This window comes from Amphimedon queenslandica, unplaced genomic scaffold (assembly GCF_000090795.2).
Source record: "Amphimedon queenslandica unplaced genomic scaffold, v1.1 AMPQUscaffold_13429, whole genome shotgun sequence".
Lineage (NCBI taxonomy): Eukaryota > Metazoa > Porifera > Demospongiae > Haplosclerida > Niphatidae > Amphimedon > Amphimedon queenslandica.
The window spans coordinates 49,384-71,244 of record NW_003546335.1 but is presented as its reverse complement, the minus strand read 5'-3'; the positions used below and the strand labels follow the sequence as shown (position 1 = coordinate 71,244).

Here is a 21,861-nt window from a genome sequence, read left to right as displayed (position 1 = left end):
AGTAATCATGAGGTTATGTACTCTTGTCAGGTTGACTCATTAATTATTTTTGGTCCCGCCTAGCTACTTTGTCCTAATACCACGCCCACCAACTTTAATTTGATAATTTCCGGAGTTGTGCAAAATGGCTGACACGAAGGACCTTCTCGAGCTCCTCGAAAGGAGGATTCCCGATGCTAGGAAAGCATTAAGGGACAGTCACAAGAACCTAGAAGGGCTAGCGAATTATTGTGAAACCAATTATGTGGAATCTGGACAGACTAGCCAGTTCTTGGAAGAGACAAAGCAATACACGGCACAGTCCTTGGCTAGTGTCGCCTATCAGGTTAATATACTCGCCACGGGAATGCTTGAACTTCTCGACGCTCAAATGAAGCACATGAATGACATGGAGTCTAACGTTAGGCATATATCCCAGGTAAACAACCGATACATGTAAATTAACAAGTAAATTACATGTACGTGTACATTAGCCCCCAAAAAGCCTCCCATGTTTATTGGTCAAATGTATCGTGTTTTAACTGTAAAGACTTAAAGCTGGAACAATTATATGCATCCTACAAAGTTACGAGGGAAAGACTAACATTAGTTTGTTTTAAAAGAATTCCTTATTTGTAAAAGTATGCAAAGATGTACAGTACATATCATGATGAGTAGATGTCATGATAGTAAATGAACCTGCGTATATTGTGTGTTTTAATAGTTGGTATTATTTTTTCATTATGTGTGCATCTCTAATTAAATTATTTAAAGTGTCCTTGCTGTTACTCGCTTACCTACTGGCTTGATATCCACCTCAATCACTCTACTAAACACGACTTACCAAATATGACACCCACTCTTAATGTACCAGCTATCTTTCAGTGTTATAGTAATTGTTCTATAGTCATCATTGAATGGTGGACACATTGTTCTATTTATAGTGTCATATAAACTATCAAATAGTGCTAGTTGTGTCACTTGAAATAATTTACTTATATCATTTTGTTATTAGAAATTGTTATGCTCTTATAAGAGCTAAATTGTATTTGCAAATATTAAATTAAGTCTGTTATGTCATGCCCTCCCTCCCTCTTCTAATAGGCTGTGGATATTCACAAAGAGAAAGTTGCCAGGCGTGAGATTGGTATGCTGGCTACCAGCAAGAACATCACAAGGACTCAAAAGGTCGTGACTCCATCTCAGAAGGAGAAGCCACAGAAATACGTGAGGAATAAATTGGACTTCAATAGTTTGGATCACATTGGTCACGGAGTGAGGGTATCTGCTACTGATTTACCGAGGAAGTTCTCCAGTGTGCAGTCTGAGGTAAGAGTTTTAATTATACATGCATGTACATGTACATGTACAGAGTTAAGAGTTTTAGAGAGAGAGAGTTGTATGTAGCAGTTACCACGTTGCATATTGTTTTATACTTGTTTTCTGATAGTCACCAGTAACCTTGAAGAGACCTGGTCCAGTTCCATCATCAGGTCCTGTTGTACCTCCTCCCTCTCAGCCACAAGCAGGTCACTATGTGTTTAATGTGCATGTACATGTACATCAGGTCATGTGTATATACACCTTTTGTATGTGTACAATTCGTGTTTATGATCTGCTAATGGGTACATATACATGTACATGTAGGTTGATTTAACTTTTAATATGTACATGTATGTGCATGTCTATCTTTATAATGTACATGTTCCAGATTATGATAGCTCTAAATGTTGTTTTTATTTCTATAGTTGCTCCACCATCTGTCCCCACTGGTCCAACAGTTGTTGCTCCTCCCACATTTCCTAGTGGTCCAACTGCAGTTGCTCCTCCCACTGCTCCTGTTGGTCCTACAGTTGTAGCTCCTCCTACCTTTCCAGGTGGTCCTGCTCCTGTTCCTCCGCCCACATTCCCTGGTGATATGGGTGGTCCGTTATATTCTAATGTTCCTGGAGCTCCTCCCCCTCCTCCTCCTCCTGAAGTATCAGGAATGGCTCCTCCACCCCCACCAGTAGCGCCAGTAGCTCCTCCTCCTCCTAGTGATGGTCTTTATGATACACTGCAAGCAGTTCAAGCTCCTCCTCCTCCACCTCCTCCACCAGCTGCTGGTATGAGATATTATAGTGTATGGTTGTACTGATACTGTTGTATAGTTGTAATATGATAGTAATTGAAAACAAAGAGATCTATTGTTGTACTAATAATAATAGGAATAGAAATTTCTTTATATTTATTTAAAGTTTAAACATACATGTACATGTAAATGCATGTGTAGAATAAATGTTTCTTTATTATTTTTTCCTTGTACTTATAGTACCACCTCCTCCAGCTGCTCCAACTCCCCCTCCACCACCACAGGCTGTACCATCCCCTCCCCCTCCTCCTCCTACCCCACCTACCAGTGCTACCCCTCCCCCACCACCCCCGGCTAATATTCCTCCTCCTCCTCCTGCCCCACCTGCTGGAGTACCCTCTCCACCACCTCCTCCCCCTCCTCCTCCACCCGGAGCCGGAGGAGTACCTCCCCCTCCTCCCCCTGGAGCTGGTGTCCCTCCTCCTCCTCCTCCTCCCCCCGGAGCTGGAGGGGCTCCTCCTCCACCGGCTGCTGGTGGACCCCCTCCTCCTCCTCCTCCTCCTGGTGGACGTAAGTTTTATGTATGTACATGTACAATAGTACAGTCCATTGATGTACAGTACGTTTACAATATAATGATATTAAGCTCAGATTATTGCCAGCAATAATTGCACAAAATACCCTGTACTACAAATTGCTAGGAGAGAGAATTAAGCATTTTTATAATTTTTCCTGATACATGTACATGTACATGTAGGACATGTACATGTATGCATGTCCTTTTTTGTTAACTGATTCTGATCAAAGTTTGATTTTTTATGAATTTTTAATATACTCCAAAATCAGGCTAAAGTCCCTGTACTATAAGTACAGGGTATTTGTCAAAAATCAATGAGAGAGAATTCTTCATTTTATGACTTTAAAGAAAATTTTTATTGCTTTATTATTATTATTACTGTAGCTGGTGCTCCTCCCCCTCCTCCTCCTCCCCCTCCCCCTCCTCCTGCTGGTCTCTCTGGTATTAAGAAAGCAGCTGCGTCCAGTTCACCAAAGCCTCCTCCCCCTAAGGCTACGCCACCTCCAAGCTCGGGTGGTGGGGGAATGTTTGGATTTGATCCATCTAAAATAGTCCTTAAGAAAACAGGTTTGTACATTCATAATATTTGCATGTACATCTATTTTTGTAAATTTAATTGCATTTTGAATATGCATGTAAGAACTTGCTCTCCTGATATTTAGATCACAACTTTTGAGCATCTGCTTAATTAGAATCTCTGAGTTTATTAAAATACATGTATGCCAATTCTTGAGACTAGTACAGTGTACTACATGCATGTACAAAGAATTCGCTACAGTAATACAACATGTACATGTACATATCTTATTTTGCTATTCATGCTACATAGGAAGTAAGTTTGCTGGCACTAAAGGTGATGATTCCAATAAGGAGCCTCCTAAAGTGGCTCCCTCTCCTAAAGTGAAGCCAAAGCCAGCTCGTGCTGGTTCCATATCCAAGCAGCCATCAAGCCCCTCGATGGGATCTGTTGCTGCTGCCTCTACTCCTCCACCTCCTCCTCCTCCTGCCCCACCTACACCTTCAGGTTTGATGCTAAATAAATGTGAAACAATGATACACATACACGTAGTTAATATCATTCAATGTGTGGACAGAAAAGTTATGCTGATTTTCTACGATATATTTTGTGCTAGCTATATTATATGTGTATGTGTCTTAATTTAAAATTTTGAGGCTTTTCTGCATTTTTTGCTCTTCATTTTGTGTTACTTTGTTTCATTTTATAGATGGTGGTGGTGGTGGTGTCCCTGCTCCTCCTCCTCCCCCACCTGCAGGTATGATTGTATATGTGATTAATATTGTTTATTTATTTATTTATTTTAGGTGGTGGCCCTCCCCCACCTCCTCCTCCTCCTCCTCCCCCTCCGGCCCCTGGACAGACTCCGCCCTGTACGTAACTCACACATAACTTACATTAATTATATCGTTAACACTGTTAGTTCTAGAAGGAGTTTAGGAGAACTATGTCTCCTGTATTATCCTATTTCTTAGCTTTTTGTATCTCGTATTCAGCCTACATGTAGTTTTCCCAATTGTAGTTAAACTGGTCTTCCAAAATTTATTTCTAGTTCTAACAGTGATGATTATCATTTTACATGTACATGTACTTGTAAATGCATTTTTATAATGAAAAATTTTATGTACAGTAGCTCTGAGCTTAGTACTATAAAAGCTATTTTTTATTTTTAATGCATTACTCCTGTTCCTTTTTATAGTTAAGAAGGCTACTCCTGCTCCAAAAGCTGCTCCTCCTCCCAAACAGCAGCAGGCTCCTTCTTTCAGTCCTGATGATATCTTACGAGTTAAACTGGGGAAGAGGAACACCAAGCAACAACCTGTTGACTTGCCACCTCCTCCTCCTCCCCCCGAGCCTGAACCACCCAAATCATCTGCTCCTAGCTGGGCACCTACTGAGTATATTGAGAAAGGTAATCCAATTACTGCATGTACTTAATCTATTCTATTTGATATAAGTCTAATGTACCCAACTACCCATTGTTATTACATTTTACGTGTACTATTATAATAATAATAATAGCATATTATTATTATTATCCTTGTTTAACTTCTGACCTTACAGTATAGCCACATACATGTACATGTAAAAGATTATAGTACTAACACTGTTGATTGATTCTTATTGTTTTTTTGTAGTTGAAGCATTGTACGACTATGTGAAGGACAAAGAAGATGAGTTGACATTTAGTGCTGGGTCTATCATTTACGTTGTGAAGAAGAATGATGATGGATGGTACGAGGGTGTGCTCGATGGCAATACTGGCTTGTTTCCTGGAAATTATGTAGATCTCCTTCAATAACTTGAGAATTATACGAAATAATTTTAAGTGTGTGTGAGTGAAATCATCATTATGATTGTTAGTAGTATTAGGAGACATTTTGTAGTCATGTTCTATGTTAAAATTAATTTTTTTTTAATACTAAAACGTTAATATCCTGCCTAAGCATAATCAGATAGAAACAGACTAAATGGTGGACTCACATGACATGTTTACACAAGGTCGAGGTGACCCCCCCTCTGTTTAGAAATTAATTATTAAAAATTAGCATATCAATTTTGAGCCGTATCGGCATAAATTAATTTTCAAATAGATAGATTCACAATATAACCGTAGCAATCAGATATAAAAATTACTGGGCAGCAAACTATTTTATTTTTCAATCTTCAGAAATTAAAGGTAAGCTAAAAAGAAAATAGTCAACATATTTTGTAGCTTTGATAATGCAAACGTTGTCACCATAAAGTATTGGAGGCTCTGTAATGACACTGTTACTAAGCAAGAGAGTAGTATTAAAGGAGCTCTTCAAGCTACCATCTTTCATTGACAATATATAGATGAACTCTCCATCAGAGTCTGAAGATACAACCAAGTTCTCATCGATATGGAGAGAAGGGCTTTGCTTGAAGAGAGTTTCAAAAGTGTACCCCTTCTCACTAAGTTGTTTACTTTTCCAGATTAACTTGCCCTTTGTATTGACTGAAAAGACACGATTTCCACAGCTATTGTAATATAATTAACATCATTTTACTACAATGGACATTATATCATAGTATGCACACTTACTTGTAATAAGCAATACCAGATGCATCAACTGATGGTCCGCTGGGATATGCTCCTTCATCACAATAGCCATGATTGCTAAACTCCAATTTCCCAGTCTTCGTATTCAACCCAAATATCAAGTCAGGATTACCAGCGAACCCATAGCTACCATAGGCAAAGCTCCCATTGACCGTGAAAGCAAATTTGGCTTCGTATGACAAGCGAAGATTTTCTTGCCAAATTGATGAGCAGTTGACTGACCCTTCATCTTCAAGACAACTGACTCCTAGTAAACTACCAGCTAGGTATGGACCGTATGGAAGATTGTAAGGAATGAGTAGCAAAACTGAATCATTCGGCAAATAAGAAATTTTCAATTGGCCATCGCAGCCACTATGCTCAAGGGATTGTGTCCATTTGAGCTTTCCTGTTGAAATATCAATAGCAGCAATTATGCTATCATTTTTATGAGGCCTTTGTTTTGCTTGCTGATCATCTAGCGATTGAACTGGATTATCTCTCCCGCAATCATACCCACTTACGACATAGACCATCTTTTTACTCATTGAAATTGATGCCGAGTCGAGAAGCTTTAGTTTTTGCGAGCGCCACACCAGTGATCCATTGGTAGCATTCAATGCAACAACCTCCCCAGCCTTTTCATGATAAGCCCCTCCAGCAGTACAGTGCCATGAGACAATGACCAGTTTGTGTTCTGAGCTGTAGAGAGTGTTTGAGAGATCAACAACGCTGCATGATTCATCCTCTCCTATCCAGTTAGCCATCCATATCTCCTTACCGCCCGGGGCAATGGCCCTTACCTGTAACCAGTATTGCGGTATTTCTAGAAATGGGATAAAGACCACGCCATCCTCTGACATGGAAGGTGAGCCATAAAAGAAGGATGCAGAGTCTTCATCACCAAGTGCAGTGTAGTTCCAGGCAATAGTGTGGTTGCTGGAGCTTATGTAGTTAGTGGAAGACGAGTCACCATATTGCTGTGTCCAACTGGCATATGAACATGCAAAGAATAATGGAAGGAAAAAGACAATAAAACTGAGATTTGGAGTGGGATTTAACATATCTATATACTTAGGGTGATGACACACCTTATAATATGTATTATTCATTGATAAAATCATGTTTTTAGTTAATATATAGAGCCTATGAGGTTACAATGGGGGCAGCTAGGGTATAAAGATATCTATCAGATATTGTCATTAAGTTCAAAAGTAAAGCATGAAATTTCTTTTCCAGCAGAAGTTGTAGCATTAATAGTAAACTTGAAATATCCCTAAAAATATCATCAATGAGCATAAAATCATCATTAGCATATTATCATTGCCTTACATGTGGAAATGGTACTCTTCCTTGAAAGACACCACTATTCATACCTCTTGATACTGGACATGTTAAACCTGCTTCTTTGAATTTGTCACACACATCATAAGAGGCAGAAAACGAGTGCAATACACCATACTGTATGTCTACGTTTACTTTTCCATCAGAGATTTCTTCATCTACATTTTCAGTCAATAAACTCTGTGGATAATTGCTAGTGAACTAACTTAGCCAGAAAGAAGCTTTAAGAGAAAACCCTTCACCAGGGCCCACATCACCAGGTGGATTAAAAGTAATGTCCTCAATCTTCATTACACTGGTATCATTTGCTTCACAAATGGATGATAACTTATGCATTAAAATAATTAGAAATCTTACTGCAGTCTTTCCAAGTGATAGGTCCACTTCCAAGAGCCACACAATCAGTCAGTATCACAATAATTAATACTGGACAGTAAAGTACCAGAATCCAAGGCCTCATATTGTTATTATAGCCACTGTTGCTGATAATACAAATTTTATCACATGATAGACAATATTCATTAAATCACAAAATTTTTTCATATATTGTCATTAAGTTCAAAAGTAAAGCATGAAATTTTGTCACCAGCAGATGTTGTAGCATTAATAGTAAACTTGAAATATCCCTAAAATTATTGAGCATTAGATAATCATAATATAAATGTACGAGGCTTGTGACTTACATTTGGAAATGGTACTCTTCCTTGAAAGACACCATTCTTCAAACCTTTTGATACCGGACATGTCAAACCTGCTTCTTTGAATTTATCACACAAGTCATACACACCAGTAGCATAATGTAAAACACCATACTGTACATCTACGTTCACCTTCCCCTCAGTGATTTCCTTCTCTTTAATTGGTGTATGCATGAGTGAGATAATATACAAATTATTAATTACCAAGAATTCATGAAGTGCTTTTGTTATTACTTAGTTTAAAGGTGGCTTTAAGGGAAAACCCTTGTCCAGGGTAGACGTCACCAGGTGGATCAAAGGTAATGTTTTTAATCTTCATGACACTGACATTATTTGCTGTATAAATTAGATCCATACAATTATAGGTTTCTAAATAGTATTGCTCTTACAGCAATCTTTCCAAGTGATAGGGCCACTTCCATCAACTGCCAAGTTCCCACTCAGAGTTATAGCTATACTAAAAGCTACAATAACAAATATTGGTATTTTCATAGTAAGCTCAGCCTATCCTTCTTGGCAACTGATGACAGCAAGGCAAAACATGTGTGCAAACATCACATGATTATCACTGTAACCATTATTCATAATTAAAATGCCATTCTAAAAAAATTTCTCCAAAAAACATTAAAACGCTGCTCAAATCAAGCACAAGCTATCAGGTTACATGAATATATCATGTTTTGCTCCATTAATTTATTGTTGTCCAACAGTTTCAGGAAAGGTCAACATTAATCTGGAGTAGCATAGTTGTTACATGTTATCACTAATGATGGATATCATCTCACCGTGATAACTATACTCATGCAGTGCAGCTACTACAGACTGATGACTGATCTGCTTTCAATTATTAAAACTCTAAACTCCATACATAATAAAATACAATTGCATGGCATTGATAATAATAATAATAATAATAATAAGAAATAATAATAATAACGAATAATATATGATACACTTTCCATTATATATAAATCTTTACAACTAAATGACAGTAAGTCATCATTATTATTATAATAATAGTTATTTTTTAAAATAATTTTTACTTGCAACAACCCCCACCATTGTCCTTTGTGTCTGATATTTTCTTTTGCTGTAGATTAACCCGACTTGAAAGCTCTTTAGGGATTTCATCCCCTTTCTTTACGCCATCCCAACCATTGCCTACCACTACAGTCCCATCTTGTATAGCCTCGAAAATCCTTCTAGCTAAAACATTAAAAATCTCTTCTACATTTTGTCCGGTACGAGACGAGGTCTCGATGTAATCGATTTTAAAGGAATTTGCAAGTCTTTCAGCATCAACTCTAAGTACTTGTCTCTGTCTGTCCAAGTCTGCCTTGTTGCCCACTAGAAGGAAGACTGGCTCATGTGGTTTTGAGGATTGTCTGACATCCTCCATCCATCCGCTGACTTTAGCAAAGGAGTTTTGATCTGATATATCAAATACTAGCAGAGCCCCGACGGCATTGCGAAAGTAGGAACGAGTGATGGCTCTGAAACGCTCCTGCCCTGCTGTGTCCCACAGCTGCAGCTTCAAATTGTGACCATCAACTTGTACCATTTTCGTGTGAAAGTCTACGCCCACTGTCGGGTCGTTATGCTCTATCCATCTCCCCTGAGTGAAGCGTCTGAGTAGACACGACTTGCCTACGGTGGATTCTCCTATTATAATGAGGCGGAACTGGTAGAGATAATGATCCACATCTGTCAATGAGCTGTTTCTCCAGCTCATCTCCTTAAGCTTAGCTCACGAACAGTCGAACACTGCGCCGTTTACCTGTGTGCATATGATCACGTGATCAGGATGGGAGTGGCTGCTATAATTCCACACCTCAATGCAAGTTGAAGAAAAATAAATGAATTGTAAATAAATCGTCTCCATCACCCTCTTGTCCCTATGCATTAGTAACAACTAAGCAAAATGTGACTGCTTTTGCAGTGCATGCTATCTCTTTTCCGCTAAACTTTAGAAGGTTGGAGATGTGCTATAGCCTATAGTTAAGAATAGATCCAGTAGTTTATATAGATTCTCAAATTACTTTATCTCAAGAGCATAAATTATTGATGTTTTGAGTTGCACAAAAATCTTTTTTGTGCAACTCTACAAAAAATACCATATCACGTGATTGGAGGTGTGATGGAGGCGGATCACGTGGTCTCCAGGTGGGAGTGGCTGTGCATCTGAGTGTAGCAATGGCCACCACTACCAAGCTTGGCACTAGTGTTAGCACTGATGATACTCTCTCCCTCCACGAGGAAGAGGATGGCTACATGGTTGATCCGGAAGAGGAGACCCTGGCTCACTTTAAGCCTATAATGAGTAAGGAGAAAGGCGAAAGGGACAGCTACTTGGACACAATAAAGACAACACTCCTCAACTGGTCTACCAGGGGTGACCAGAAATCACGTGATTTGCTAGCCTCACACTTACCGACTGTACTGAGACTCTCACTATCATGTCCCTTTGAGGACGTTAGAGCATCATTAAAAGCATTATTGCAGACAATAGATGTAAGTCATTGTGGATAATTTTTAATTTTTTTCTCATTAAAAATTCTGCCAACTATTCTAATTATTGTATAAACTTACGTTTTTTGATGTCTAGTGCTTATAAAACATTAACTGAAGCTATGCATGTAACCTTTAACTAAACTTATAGCAATGCATTTTCTGCTATAACTAATTACTAGATGAATGATGATTAACTTATAATATTAAAATTAATTATTATTTAATGTAGAATGAAGCAGTTTTAGTTCCCAGACCAGTTTTTGAGGGACCGTCTTCATTCATGTCAGTCAAAGATGTAAGTATATTTTCTCCTTGTTATTATTATTATTATTTGTTCCTTTTAGGTAGCAGGATACCATGAATCCAGTAAACCAGTCACTGTAAGTCTTAATGTAGTGCATTACCTAATGGCTACTGAATGTATTGGTACTTGGTGGCTTGTTTATCTTATTCTGTGTACATGTTCTATCTGTTTCTCACTTTGTCCTATTCTTTTGTTTCATATGCTGCTGTTCCTTCAGCTTTTAATGCCCTTCTCTCTCTCTTCCCGCCTCTCTCCCTCTCTTCCCCTCTCTCTCTTTCTCCCTCTCCTAACTTAGCATGAATTACAGCAGTTGTATGAGAATGCTTTCCTTCGTGATGCCCGTCTCTCCAACATAGTCCAATGTCTCTCTGATCACCCTCAATATCTTGACCTCTTCATTCAAACGATGGACTTCATAATGAACGGTGATGGACCACTTAATCAGGATGTCAGATGCTACATTGCCATATTGGTAAGGTCTTTCTAAGTATGAATTATAGTGTCTGTAGTATTACTTGATGCAATGCATTTACTGATAAAACCAACATGTACTCTAATCTATAGGAATGTTTGCTATTGACTATACATGTAATATCACTGTACAATTGTACATGCACATCTGTTGTATTGTTGCTTCTATTTAGTGTTTTTATTCCCAGTAGTGTATACATTGATGGTCTGATGTTGTTCTTGATCAGATTAGTGCGCGTCTCTTCAGAATTCTAGACGCATCTTTAATGATATAACTTTTCATTTCCTCACACACTCATTCTATTCTGTTTTGTGGTCTCATCTAATCTTTATATATATCTCTCTCATTTGTTGTGTGATAGTAACTTTGATACATGTACTTATGATAAAATTGCTCGTTATTTTATAATTTTTCTCTAATTTTAGGCCAGCAGTCGTCACAGGTGCTCTTATTTGGTGAGTCAATTGTTTTTTTCAATCACTCCATTGTCATTATTGAAATTATACAATAATCAACATTATTGTTATTCTTGCTGTATTATGAGCAGCAGTGATTAGGTCAAAACATTGATTATCATCAATTGCAACTTTCATTAAGTACACGTATGTGCATTATCATCAATAAGTGTTGGCCGGACATATAATATAATGTCTATAAAATACAATGTCCATGTTTAGAAGTTTTGCATTTTTATAACTCAATAATGGTATTGGAACAGTATTTTAAGTAAACAATAAGCAATGGTGCTCGTCAGGAATGTAATCCCAAAAGTTGCTTGATGATTGGACCAAGGATCCTGGCCAGATTTTGTCAAAATTGACTGAGAGAGAATTCTTCATTTTTATAATTTTTATTGATACATATACATGTACTTATGTTGTGTAGAAAGTTTGAGCTGATTTCAATCAAAATTAAATTTATTATGAATTTTTAAAGTTACTCAAAAATGGGACCAAAGTACAGGCGTTGGCCAAATTTTGTCAAAAATGGCTAAGTGAGATTTCTCCATTTTTATAATTTTATCTAATACATATACATGTACTTATGTTGTGTAGCAAGTTTGAGCCGATTCCAATCAAAATTGGATTTTTTATGAATTTTTAGAAGTTACTCAAAAATGAGGCCAAAGTCCCTGTACTATAGTACAGGGTCATTGGCCAAATTTTGTCAAAAATGGCTAAGTGAGATTTCTCCATTTTTATAATTTTATCTGATACATATACATGTACTTATGTTGTGTAGCAAGTTTGAGCTGATTCCGATCAAAATTAAATTTATTATGAATTTTTAAAGTTACTCAAAAATGGGGCCAAAGTCCCTGTACTATAGTACAGGGTCACTGGCCAAATTTTGACAAAAATGAAAAGGAGAAAAATTTTTGTTTTTATAACTTTTTCTGATACATATACATGCCCTTATATTGTTTCCAAATTTTGAGTTGATTCCAACAAAAATTGGATTTTTTACGATTTTTAAAAGTTGCCTATAGTTAGACTGTGCATGATACATTACATGCATCTTTTAGGTCACTTATCTTGAGATGGAGTTTCGTGCTAAAGGCGGTAATGTCTTGTGGCTGAAAGGGATAAGTCACATCCCTACTAAAATATCCAATCTCCTCATTTTAAACAAGATGCTCTGTCATCAACCCTGGTACATATCTCAGACACACTTTCAAGTAATTATAACTTTAAGATAGTAACTTTTGCCTATTATATTAAATTGCTTGCATGAGCAGCTATGTGTACAAGTATGTTCATTCTATTTATCTCCCAGGAGCTATTGGTAGGGCCTGATAGCTGGTCTGTTGCTGAGTTAGTACATGCTGTGGTCATAATGGCATTCTTCCATGCACTGGCCGGATTCTGCTTAGGGTGCGGCCTCAATCCCGAAATCGATACAGAATTAGGTCACACTGTCTCTGATCAGTCGGAAATCGTTCCTAGTCACTTTACCAATCCAGCGTTGGGGGTTGGAGGGACCGGATCGGATTCAGAGCCATCGTCAGAGGCAATGTCTCCGGCCTGCTCACCTCCTAACGAACAAGTCTCAAAATATTTAGTGGAGCACTATATTGAAAGTAAGCTATAGGAAGAGAGAGAGAAACAATGGTGTTTGTTTGTTTATATGCAGCGTCTAAACTGACTGATACAAGGAAATTAGATGATACGATAAAAGAGAAACTAGCAGCTGTGAGCCAGGAGGAAGATGAAACTGAGGAGATTGATAATGATAGACAGTTTGCTGAATCTGTCTCTTCCTTTGGACGTGAGACTAAATATTTCTGATTATATGAATATTATAATTAATATAAAAATGATCTCGTTTTTATTTCTAGTTGAGAAGATACACTCAAGATCGGTACCAACACCAGTTAACCTGTTAAGATATATCACTGACCCTAGCTATGAACATGAAGACTTCACTTTAGCATCAGCTTGCACACTAAGAGCAAGAGTAAGCTATACTACTGTGTGTACAGTGGCAGTATGAGTATATGAGTATTACTATATACTATTGCATTGTAGGAATACTCATGGGAGGATCATGGTTTCTCATTTCTTAACAGCCTCTATCCTTTATTGAGTGAATTGCTTGATGAAAAGTTTAAAGTGGCATCAGAAATGACATACAGACAGTAAATATATCCCTCACTCCATTGACAAATAAGCAAGCACACATGCATATGTATTGGGCCTGGTGTTGTGATAATTTATGTTATAATTTTACTTCCTTTCTTCTCTTTCAAGCGTTGGTGCAACAAAAGACATAGACACCAAGCCTTTCCGAGAGGCAACCTGGTACTACATTCAGTCAATAAAAGGGATCAGACATGATGACTACAACTATGGCAAAGTTCGTTCCACTCTAGTGTCTCTCTATTGCTGTCTCAGCACAAGCATTATAATTATTATTACATCTACTATCTTAGGTCAACAAAGTACTTTCAATCGAATATAAGACGTACATTAGAATGGTTAGCCTTTTTGCGTATGCCCATTATTGTACATGTATGTGATATTATTAATGTTAGGTTGCTTGTTTTCCAGAGAAAGTGAGCTTGTATGATTTCCGCGAATGTATGGATGGACTGCAGTTTAGCGAAAAGGTATAATATTGGACTGTTTCATTTCCATACTTGTACTGAGTATGACCATTACTGTGTATTTTAGTATGGCACTGTATTACCATTACTGTGTATTCTAGTATGCATTAAATTGATTGTTGATTGAATAGAAGAGTTGTTATTCTTTGTTCCCTAGGTACATGTCAATGTTTTAGTGATGGAGGCAAGATTACAAGCAGAACTTATATACTCATTAAAAGCACTAATGAGTCACATGAAATGAATAATTATAATTATAATAATTATTAGTCAATTATACCAGAATTTTAGAAATCAGACTATTGGGAATTTGTAATTCTTTATGACAAGACACTTGTCTTCTCTCCCACTCGCTCCCACTATTGAATTATCTCCTTAACCTACTCTATCATGTCATGAGGTGGTTTTCATGTGGTTTGTCTATGATAGCAATGAAAGTTCAGCTATGGTTAGATGGTTCAACCCACCCTTAGTCCTTAATTCAATAATAGTTATTAAGAATTTTAAGATGCCAGAACCTGTTCAGAGACAGAATATTGCTGAGAATGATGATGAAGTCCTTAATGACCTGCCAATAGATGGGGAGGATGAACCAAATCCAATTATTGGATCACACTATGTCTTGGTGGCTGTGGTATTTTTGGTGATAGCTCTTACAATTGCCCTTGCTATTGGTCGTCCTATGTACACAAGAGACAGCCCTACAGAGCTTGATAGGTTAAGTAGTAAAATTGAGGAGTTGGAGAATAAAATTGATCTTATTTTAAAGAAAGAGGATATATCTCCACTATCTTGTAAAGACGTGAAGACAGCACATCCCAATAGACCAACAGGCTACTATGACACAAATGGTCACGCTATGTACTGTAATATGGACCAGCTCTGTGGTTCAGGAGGAGGATGGACAAGAGTAGCATATCTGGATATGTCTGATGCTACACAGAACTGTCCCCCTGGGTTTATGTTGGATACTACTGGAGGTACCAGAGCTTGCGGAAAGCCTCCATCTACAAGTGGCAGTTGTGTGTCTGTTAAATTTCAATCTAATAATATTCAGTATTCAAAAGTTTGTGGCAAGTTAGAGGGACACAAAAAGGGCACTCCTGATGCTTTTTTTAGATTTGACGATGAATATAGCAATGATATCGATACTTATTACATTGATGGTGTCAGTATTACACGTGGATCCCCTCGTCAACATGTCTGGTCATTTGCTGCATCATCGGCAACAACTTTGCATGGTGGAGGCATCTTTAATTGTCGCTGCGTTCAAGGGAGCACACAACAGCATCCAAAATTTGTTGGAGACAACTATTACTGTGAAAGTGGAGATGATGATCCACTCTGGGATGGTCAAGGCTGCTCCAAACTGGAAGTAGACTGTTGTTCATCACCATACTTACCATGGTTCTACAGGCAGTACAATGCTAGCACTACTAATTATATTGAGCTGAGACTATGCACTGACCAGTCTACTGGCGATGAAGAAGTTTTTGTTAGGCGTTATGAGATTTATGTGATGTAGCTAGTGGAAATAAACTTTTTTAGCCAATGTATGTTTTAAATTGGCTGTGGTGTACATAGCTAATCAAATAATATTTCAGTTTTGGAATTTATTAATTTTAAGAAAAAAATAATATGACAAGATCATGAACTAATTACATGCAAGCCAACTAACTATTGAAATGTAGCAAATTAAATTAAAAGAATATCATTAACCTCAGTCCAATTTTTACTTAGTGCACACAACACAAGTAACAGGTTTGTTATTCTGATACGGTGGACAAGGTAGACCGTGACAGGTTGAAGCAAAAAAATAGAAGAGAGCACCATCAATATTCGAGGCCACTGCCAGGAACAGACTCTGGATTACCATCAACGTATGCACACTGAGCACTCCTTGCATGATCAAGATATTCAGCCATCAAGTATCCATTGTATTCAAAGCTCCATCCTGAAGGACAATACATCTTACCAGGGATCATCAGCTGTGCTCCTCTGAATGGTTGGTAGCAGACTGCACATGGAACGTCATGATCATGATTATGAAATGGAAATAATTATCTTATTGTACGATTGATACTTGGCACCATACATGTAAGAACAAGCCGTAACTATTGTAATCTGGGATATGAGGTAAGCACACATAGTTTGCTCCACCGCCAGGATGACTGTAGTGTGTGCCGACTGTAGTGTGTGCCTCCTGCTAGTCCATCATAAATCTTTGAAGCTTTACCACAACTTGTCCTTCCCCAACGAGTGTACACTACTCCCCCACCACTCTGTGAATTAGCATTATTAGCAGCAACTTCAATGTCAGTATCTTTAAGATAAAAAATAAATTAGCCAAGGAAAATGATTTGATCATAATACTTTCAGATGTAATTTCAGGTACATTTATTGCCAGCACAAGAGCACAAATCAGTTGCAGAAACTTCACGACTATAGTCACCAGCTATAGGTTCCCTTATCTTCTGTTACTGAGAGTGTAGGGAGCTAGGCGATGGTTTTATAATCTGTACTGAACATGTAGCAGCCAGCACACCACTGGACTCTCAGAGTTCTGTGACTGACATTATCATAATGCATGACAATGCCAAATTCACATCATGTGCATTCAGAGAACTATGAGCAGCCAATGTAAGGTTTCCATGGACAATAGAGATCAGGTGGTGGCATATTTATGGTGGCTCATAGTATCAAAGTATCGATGGTGGCTAGTACAGCAGCACATGACTACATGCTCAACCCTCAAAATTTATAATGTCCATTCGATTCAATTCTAAAAACTAAATGTGCAGCAAGACTTACGCATGCATGCAAGGTTTCACTTATAGTGTTGCAAAAATAGTGTAACAATGATAATAATAATCATAAGAATGATGATAACAATAATAATAATACAATAATAATAATAATAATAATTATTATTATTATTATTATATAAAAAAGATAACAGTAACCGTAACAACAACAAAAACAAAATTAATAATTAACAACAACAATAACAAAAACAAAAAGACTCGGAGGAGAGAGAGGAATGACAGGAAAGAAAGAAATAAAATAAAATAAAGGAAAGGGAGAGAAAAGAAAAGAAACAGGAAGAGAGGGAGTGGAATTATGTTAGGGGGCTAGAAGATAATAATAAAAATAATAATGATAATAATAACAATTCCTTTTAAAACATTACACATTATAATCTTCTATTTTTGTTACTCTCACTATCAAGCTGTCATCCTTCAGGTATTGTGTCTTGTGTTTCAGGTTAAACATTAAAGACTCATGACGCAGCATATCATGATATCCAAAACCTTGATGAGAATGTCCCGAACCAAAAAATCTAGTAAGGCCAGTTACTTTAGCACCAAACCTTTCTTCAGGATCAGTCTTATCAGTAAACTCAATTGTCTTCTCTACATGATTCCTGAGAGTATCAAGTCGATTAACAATTTGAACAATTATCTTTCCACGAAACGGAAATGTTAATTTATTGTCATAATCTCCCATAGATATGTGAGCAAAAATGGATACACTTCTTCCTTGGAAGTGACTCCTACCATTAGGATAAACCATCAGTACAAACTTATATCCTTTAGCACTGTAAAATCCTTCACTGATACGCTCAGAATTTGATTTCTTGTGATGAGAGAATTCAGCAATTTCAAACAGCATTTCTTCCTTAATTGGAGGTGGAGTTGTAACAGCACTGGTTTGAACTAGTGGAGAAAAATTTAAGTAATAATACAATTTTACACTAATCTACTGGAATAAAAATAATGTTTTGTGACATTATTAAAGCAAGAGCATCTTGTTTTTTTGGAATGCAATCAAAGCAGTAATTTTAAATCGGAGCTGGCCAGAGAGGCATTTGCTTCGATCAAATCATAGATGTCAAATCAATCTACCACTTGGTAAAAATTTTTGAAGGTTTCTATTACAATTTTATATTATAGTAATGCTCTATAACTATTATACATACTACTAATTCCCACGTCTAACCTAGTGATTCCACATTAACGGACTTGACACGAATAACTATGCTGTTGTCTTCTAAATATTCGGTAAATGGTTCTTGAACAGCTTCAGCAAAAGAAATTCCTTCTCCAACAATAGATGATGCAATTCCTGCTTCAGTTGGAACGCCATTCCAGACTCTAGAACAAAACTTGTCATCATCAAAAACAATTTTAGTTAAGTAACGAAATGTTCTTGTTTTTCGATGCAGTATTTCTGTCATCAGGGTACCACAAAACGGCCACTGAAGATCACTGTCGTAGTCTCCAGCCATTAAATGAGCATGTAAATTTGAAGACTTTTTCTTATCATCATATCGAACGCAAAGACACATTTTGTAGCCATTGGTATGTGTGTAAAATGCCCGACTATACCAATCTTCATCTAACTTGTTGTATCTATCAAATGACATCATTATGACATCAATGGGAGGAGTATAGATAGCATCGTCTGCAAAGTTTAGAGTAGGTATCCTATCATTGGCTATTAGTGATGTGTGTGTATATGTGCAGAAATGGAAATAAAATTTTGTTATTTTGTTGTATAATTTCAAAAATTAATATAGTCTTATGTTTGTTAGCCAAAATTCAATGCAAATCATTTTTTGCATAATTTTATTTAAAGAGCTCACAAAAACCATTTATATATATAGCATAATGAAAACTAACTTTAAATATTTGATAGCTATGAAAATTAAAAATAATACAATTATATTCATAGTAAATACCTTGAGTTTGATACACCCTTTTCACTAATATAAAAATATCTGTTAAATAAAATAAAATTGATAATTCTAACTTTCATTCTCCATCAACTTTTCTCTGAGAGAAACCAATTCTACACCATCAACTAACATTACAGTAACAAAATAACCAAATTAATTTTTTCAAAATCTTACTTTTCAATTTTTCTTTTAATTCTGATATTTCTATGTCTTGCGTCACTTTTTCTTGCTTCATTTTTTCTTCAAATACCTAAAGGTATTTATTGCATTAATTTTTTAAATCTTACCTTTTAATTCCAATAGCTGCTTATTCCTTTTAGCAATTACTCTGTCCCTATCTTGAATTTCTTGCTTCACTTTTTCTGTCATACCTAAAGGTACTCATTAGAATAGTCTCACACAGTAAATAAATAAATAAATAATTATTATGTAATACCTTTTGGGTCTTCCACCTCTTCTGTAGCAATTTCTTTCTCTAGGATATGATTGCAAACAGTGAAGCTCAATCCAATCAGCTATATATACTGACACTAATACCTTCAAGTATTTGACTTTTTTCAGTTTGAGGGGTCTCTTCTTCTAAAGGATAATTTTCCTTCTCTATTGATTATATATAGCAAAAATTAATGAATGACTAAATTCATCAGTTATTGATTATTATTACTTTCTGATGAATCCTGAAATAAGGACACATGCTCATTTAACAATTCTATTTTTTTCTCAAGAGCCCTAATCTTCTATTGAATAATGGAATCGGCAGTATAATAAACTAATGAAGAGGCTTACTTCTTTGTCTTGTTCTTCCCTGTACATTAACTGCATGCTTGTTGCTATAAGCAACTGCTCCAACATTCCTCTACTAGTATACACTGCAGAGATGTACTCATCTAAAATTATGATAAGACTAATTAACTATTATTATAGTACATACCTGAGGCCTCTCCTTCTTCAGGGTAACACAAACTCTACATGTGAAAAGGTACAATAATTGTAACTCTTATAGTTTATTCAACAAACAAAGCTATGACAATTACCTCATCTTTGTAGTCATAAACAGTGCAGTATCCAATAGTTAGCTTCAATAATCCATTATCTTTCAATACTTTTAGATTCTTGAGTGCTGTTGATATGAGTCTTTCACTCAGCACAACAGGAAAAGAGCAAACAATGCTGAAAGAATTGCCTCTTCTTATGACAGACAACTTGACATATGTGGATAATTTTTTCGTAGCAGCTTCTTGAATAAATTTATCAACGTCTTTAACTGTGCAATCACGTAAATTTTTATCGACAACAAATTTAATTTCTTCTAGTTGTAAAACAGGAGGCAGAGAAAAATGCTCATCGAGGCACAAATCAAGTGTCATTTTCTCAACAAACTTTTGATTCTCTTCTTTATACCGATTTATAATCGGTACAGCAGCATCAATTTCAAAACGTTCCACTGTTGCCTCCAAAAGTTCAATATTTGTCAATGAGCACTGTTTACTTATCCAATTTAAAATATCTGCAACTGTTTCACATTTAGAAAGCTCTTTATCGTCATACTCAAAATAATATTGAAGATAATTTTTTAATCTATCAATGCTAACGGTGACAACATCACTGACTTTGTCAAAAGTAGCTGCAAAATGGGTTCGTCTTTTTTTGAAATCATTACTTATATCAGAGGAAACAGAAACAGGCTTAGTTTTACTTGGAGTAGTAGCAAAATCATCTCCAAATACATCACTTGCATCAGATGAAACAGAAACAGATTTAGCTTTGCTATCTTTGTAACCATTAGTATTAAAATAATGTATATAGTTATATAATAATAATAATAATAATAATAATAATAATAATAATAATAATGGCATACCTGTCTCTTCACTATTCACTGCATCATCATTATTGTGGAAAACTTTCACTAAAAAATACAAAAGCAAAATTAAACGAATAGAAAGCAGAAATGGCACTTACTGTAGTCTTGCATAACAACTTCTCCAATATTTCTTGTAGTACTATCTTTCTCCAAGATTGCAGCAAATTTTTGAAGATTTTCATGACTTAAACAGATCCTTATTTTCAAAGCACTATATATTTTAGAACTATTTGCAGATTCAGATGACTTTAGCTTCATTTCTCGTACTAGTAGCACATATATAATAGAGGACTTCTTAAAACAGGAATTTCTGATAAAATCCTTAGGTATGTGATGAGTAAAGATGAAGCAAGCTGCATGTTCTGATATGTAATATCATAATGAGTAGAGATAATAATAAGTAATAATGTAATTACTTTCTTTGTCAATTCCATCAGCTACTGCATTATTTAGGGGTCGCAAAGCTTCCAATAGAGTATACCAAGTTGGATCACCTATCTCTGACACGTTATCAGCTTTCATCAACCATTTAGCTAAGCCTTCACGAAGACAAGCCTGAGGATCTCCTCTGTTTTTTGCTTCATTTTCTTTTATAGTGTTATGTAACAAGCCCAGATAAAGACAAAAATCAAAATAATTGGAACTATCAAAATTGTGTTTTTTTAAAATTGTAAGCACATCCTTAAGCTCCTTTATGCCTATACAATATACATGACAGTTAACACAATGTAACATGGAAACTTACTTAAAATTTTTTTAGATTCATCAACCAAATCAAAGTCATCGCTATCAGGCAATGAATAAAACTCATCAGAAGTTTCAGAACCAGAAAAAGCTATGAAATAATTAAAAATTCACAACCCCACTTTAAAAAAATAACATGCCACTTCACTGTCACACCTCTTTAGCATATCAAAGAGATGTGGTCAACCAAAAATTATAGATCTAGAATCTACTTGAAGTAGAATTCAGAATAGAAGCATGCAATGGCTAAAATACTTATTATTTAAATTGGGAAATCATGTACACTTGTCGTTTACACTTACATCTAGATCTAGGTGACAGCCGACGAGGTGATCTTGATCCGGCATTCATTATGTATGTGGGGGGGAGTGAC

At 36.3% G+C, this 21,861-nt stretch overlaps 5 protein-coding genes across 6 annotated transcripts; 2 read left to right on the top strand and 3 right to left on the bottom strand.

Annotated features, from left to right (window-relative positions):
* The first annotated feature begins 86 nt into the window (after nt 1-86).
* LOC100637292 (abl interactor 2-like) lies at nt 87-5,095 on the top strand. Its single transcript, XM_019995862.1, has 11 exons — nt 87-418; nt 1,084-1,308; nt 1,430-1,508; nt 1,728-2,084; nt 2,291-2,620; nt 3,012-3,194; nt 3,457-3,651; nt 3,854-3,901; nt 3,951-4,016; nt 4,343-4,555; nt 4,782-5,095. The coding sequence occupies exons 1-11, from the start codon at nt 125-127 to the stop codon at nt 4,943-4,945; spliced, it is 2,154 nt and encodes a 717-aa protein (XP_019851421.1). The 5' UTR covers nt 87-124; the 3' UTR covers nt 4,946-5,095.
* Nucleotides 5,096-5,191: 96 nt separating this feature from the next.
* Nucleotides 5,192-8,497, bottom strand: LOC109581614 (uncharacterized). The gene is made up of 8 exons (XM_019995877.1): nt 8,139-8,497; nt 7,984-8,085; nt 7,735-7,904; nt 7,409-7,677; nt 7,258-7,359; nt 7,040-7,209; nt 5,711-6,983; nt 5,192-5,646 (listed from the first exon to the last, which is right to left on the bottom strand). The coding sequence occupies exons 7-8, from the start codon at nt 6,829-6,831 to the stop codon at nt 5,304-5,306; spliced, it is 1,464 nt and encodes a 487-aa protein (XP_019851436.1). The 5' UTR covers nt 6,832-6,983; nt 7,040-7,209; nt 7,258-7,359; nt 7,409-7,677; nt 7,735-7,904; nt 7,984-8,085; nt 8,139-8,497; the 3' UTR covers nt 5,192-5,303.
* A 90-nt stretch (nt 8,498-8,587) lies between these two features.
* Nucleotides 8,588-9,555, bottom strand: LOC100637165 (ras-related protein Rab-39B-like). The gene has a single exon (XM_011405352.2). It carries the CDS (start codon nt 9,479-9,481, stop codon nt 8,789-8,791), a length of 693 nt encoding a protein of 230 aa, XP_011403654.1. The 5' UTR covers nt 9,482-9,555; the 3' UTR covers nt 8,588-8,788.
* A 352-nt stretch (nt 9,556-9,907) lies between these two features.
* LOC100637038 (sestrin-1-like) lies at nt 9,908-14,458 on the top strand. The gene is made up of 14 exons (XM_003386212.3): nt 9,908-10,260; nt 10,490-10,555; nt 10,605-10,640; nt 10,860-11,036; nt 11,462-11,491; nt 12,562-12,714; nt 12,813-13,116; nt 13,170-13,304; nt 13,375-13,493; nt 13,565-13,674; nt 13,787-13,892; nt 13,969-14,013; nt 14,071-14,145; nt 14,300-14,458. Exons 1-14 carry the CDS (start codon nt 9,943-9,945, stop codon nt 14,384-14,386), a joined length of 1,761 nt encoding a protein of 586 aa, XP_003386260.1. The 5' UTR covers nt 9,908-9,942; the 3' UTR covers nt 14,387-14,458.
* Nucleotides 14,459-17,176: 2,718 nt separating this feature from the next.
* LOC109581612 (uncharacterized) lies at nt 17,177-21,856 on the bottom strand. Of its 2 annotated transcripts, XM_019995875.1 has the most exons (17): nt 21,791-21,856; nt 21,490-21,579; nt 21,161-21,442; nt 20,843-21,106; nt 20,742-20,789; nt 19,915-20,651; nt 19,812-19,845; nt 19,667-19,767; nt 19,545-19,617; nt 19,418-19,480; nt 19,317-19,355; nt 19,168-19,251; nt 19,055-19,120; nt 18,955-19,005; nt 18,884-18,907; nt 18,142-18,639; nt 17,177-17,858 (listed from the first exon to the last, which is right to left on the bottom strand). In XM_019995875.1, exons 1-17 carry the CDS (start codon nt 21,837-21,839, stop codon nt 17,329-17,331), a joined length of 3,033 nt encoding a protein of 1,010 aa, XP_019851434.1. In that variant the 5' UTR covers nt 21,840-21,856; the 3' UTR covers nt 17,177-17,328. The 2 variants fall into 2 exon arrangements, with proteins under 2 accessions (XP_019851434.1, XP_019851433.1); XM_019995874.1 differs by having other exon boundaries at nt 19,915-20,789.
* Between the last annotated feature and the right edge of the window lie 5 nt (nt 21,857-21,861).

What these genes read in the sequence shown, in the direction of transcription:
- LOC100637292 (XM_019995862.1), top strand. Translation starts at nt 125, where the DNA reads ATGGCTGACACGAAGGACCTTCTCGAGCTCCTCGAAAGGAGGATTCCC. An exon ending in ACCTCCTCCACCAGCTGCTG is followed by an intron (nt 2,085 to 2,290) that starts GTATGAGATATT and finishes TTGTACTTATAG; the next exon opens with TACCACCTCCTCCAGCTGCT. An exon ending in TACTGAGTATATTGAGAAAG is followed by an intron (nt 4,556 to 4,781) that starts GTAATCCAATTA and finishes GTTTTTTTGTAG; the next exon opens with TTGAAGCATTGTACGACTAT.
- LOC109581614 (XM_019995877.1), bottom strand. Translation starts at nt 6,831, where the DNA reads ATGATTTTATCAATGAATAATACATATTATAAGGTGTGTCATCACCCT. An exon ending in TCTGGTATTGCTTATTACAA is followed by an intron (nt 5,647 to 5,710) that starts GTAAGTGTGCAT and finishes ATATTACAATAG; the next exon opens with CTGTGGAAATCGTGTCTTTT.
- LOC100637165 (XM_011405352.2), bottom strand. Translation starts at nt 9,481, where the DNA reads ATGAGCTGGAGAAACAGCTCATTGACAGATGTGGATCATTATCTCTAC.
- LOC100637038 (XM_003386212.3), top strand. Translation starts at nt 9,943, where the DNA reads ATGGCCACCACTACCAAGCTTGGCACTAGTGTTAGCACTGATGATACT. An exon ending in CATTATTGCAGACAATAGAT is followed by an intron (nt 10,261 to 10,489) that starts GTAAGTCATTGT and finishes TATTTAATGTAG; the next exon opens with AATGAAGCAGTTTTAGTTCC. An exon ending in GACTGCAGTTTAGCGAAAAG is followed by an intron (nt 14,146 to 14,299) that starts GTATAATATTGG and finishes TTTGTTCCCTAG; the next exon opens with GTACATGTCAATGTTTTAGT.
- LOC109581612 (XM_019995874.1), bottom strand. Translation starts at nt 21,839, where the DNA reads ATGAATGCCGGATCAAGATCACCTCGTCGGCTGTCACCTAGATCTAGA. An exon ending in TGATGGAATTGACAAAGAAA is followed by an intron (nt 21,107 to 21,160) that starts GTAATTACATTA and finishes ATTACATATCAG; the next exon opens with AACATGCAGCTTGCTTCATC. An exon ending in TTTATGACTACAAAGATGAG is followed by an intron (nt 19,846 to 19,914) that starts GTAATTGTCATA and finishes TTTCACATGTAG; the next exon opens with AGTTTGTGTTACCCTGAAGA.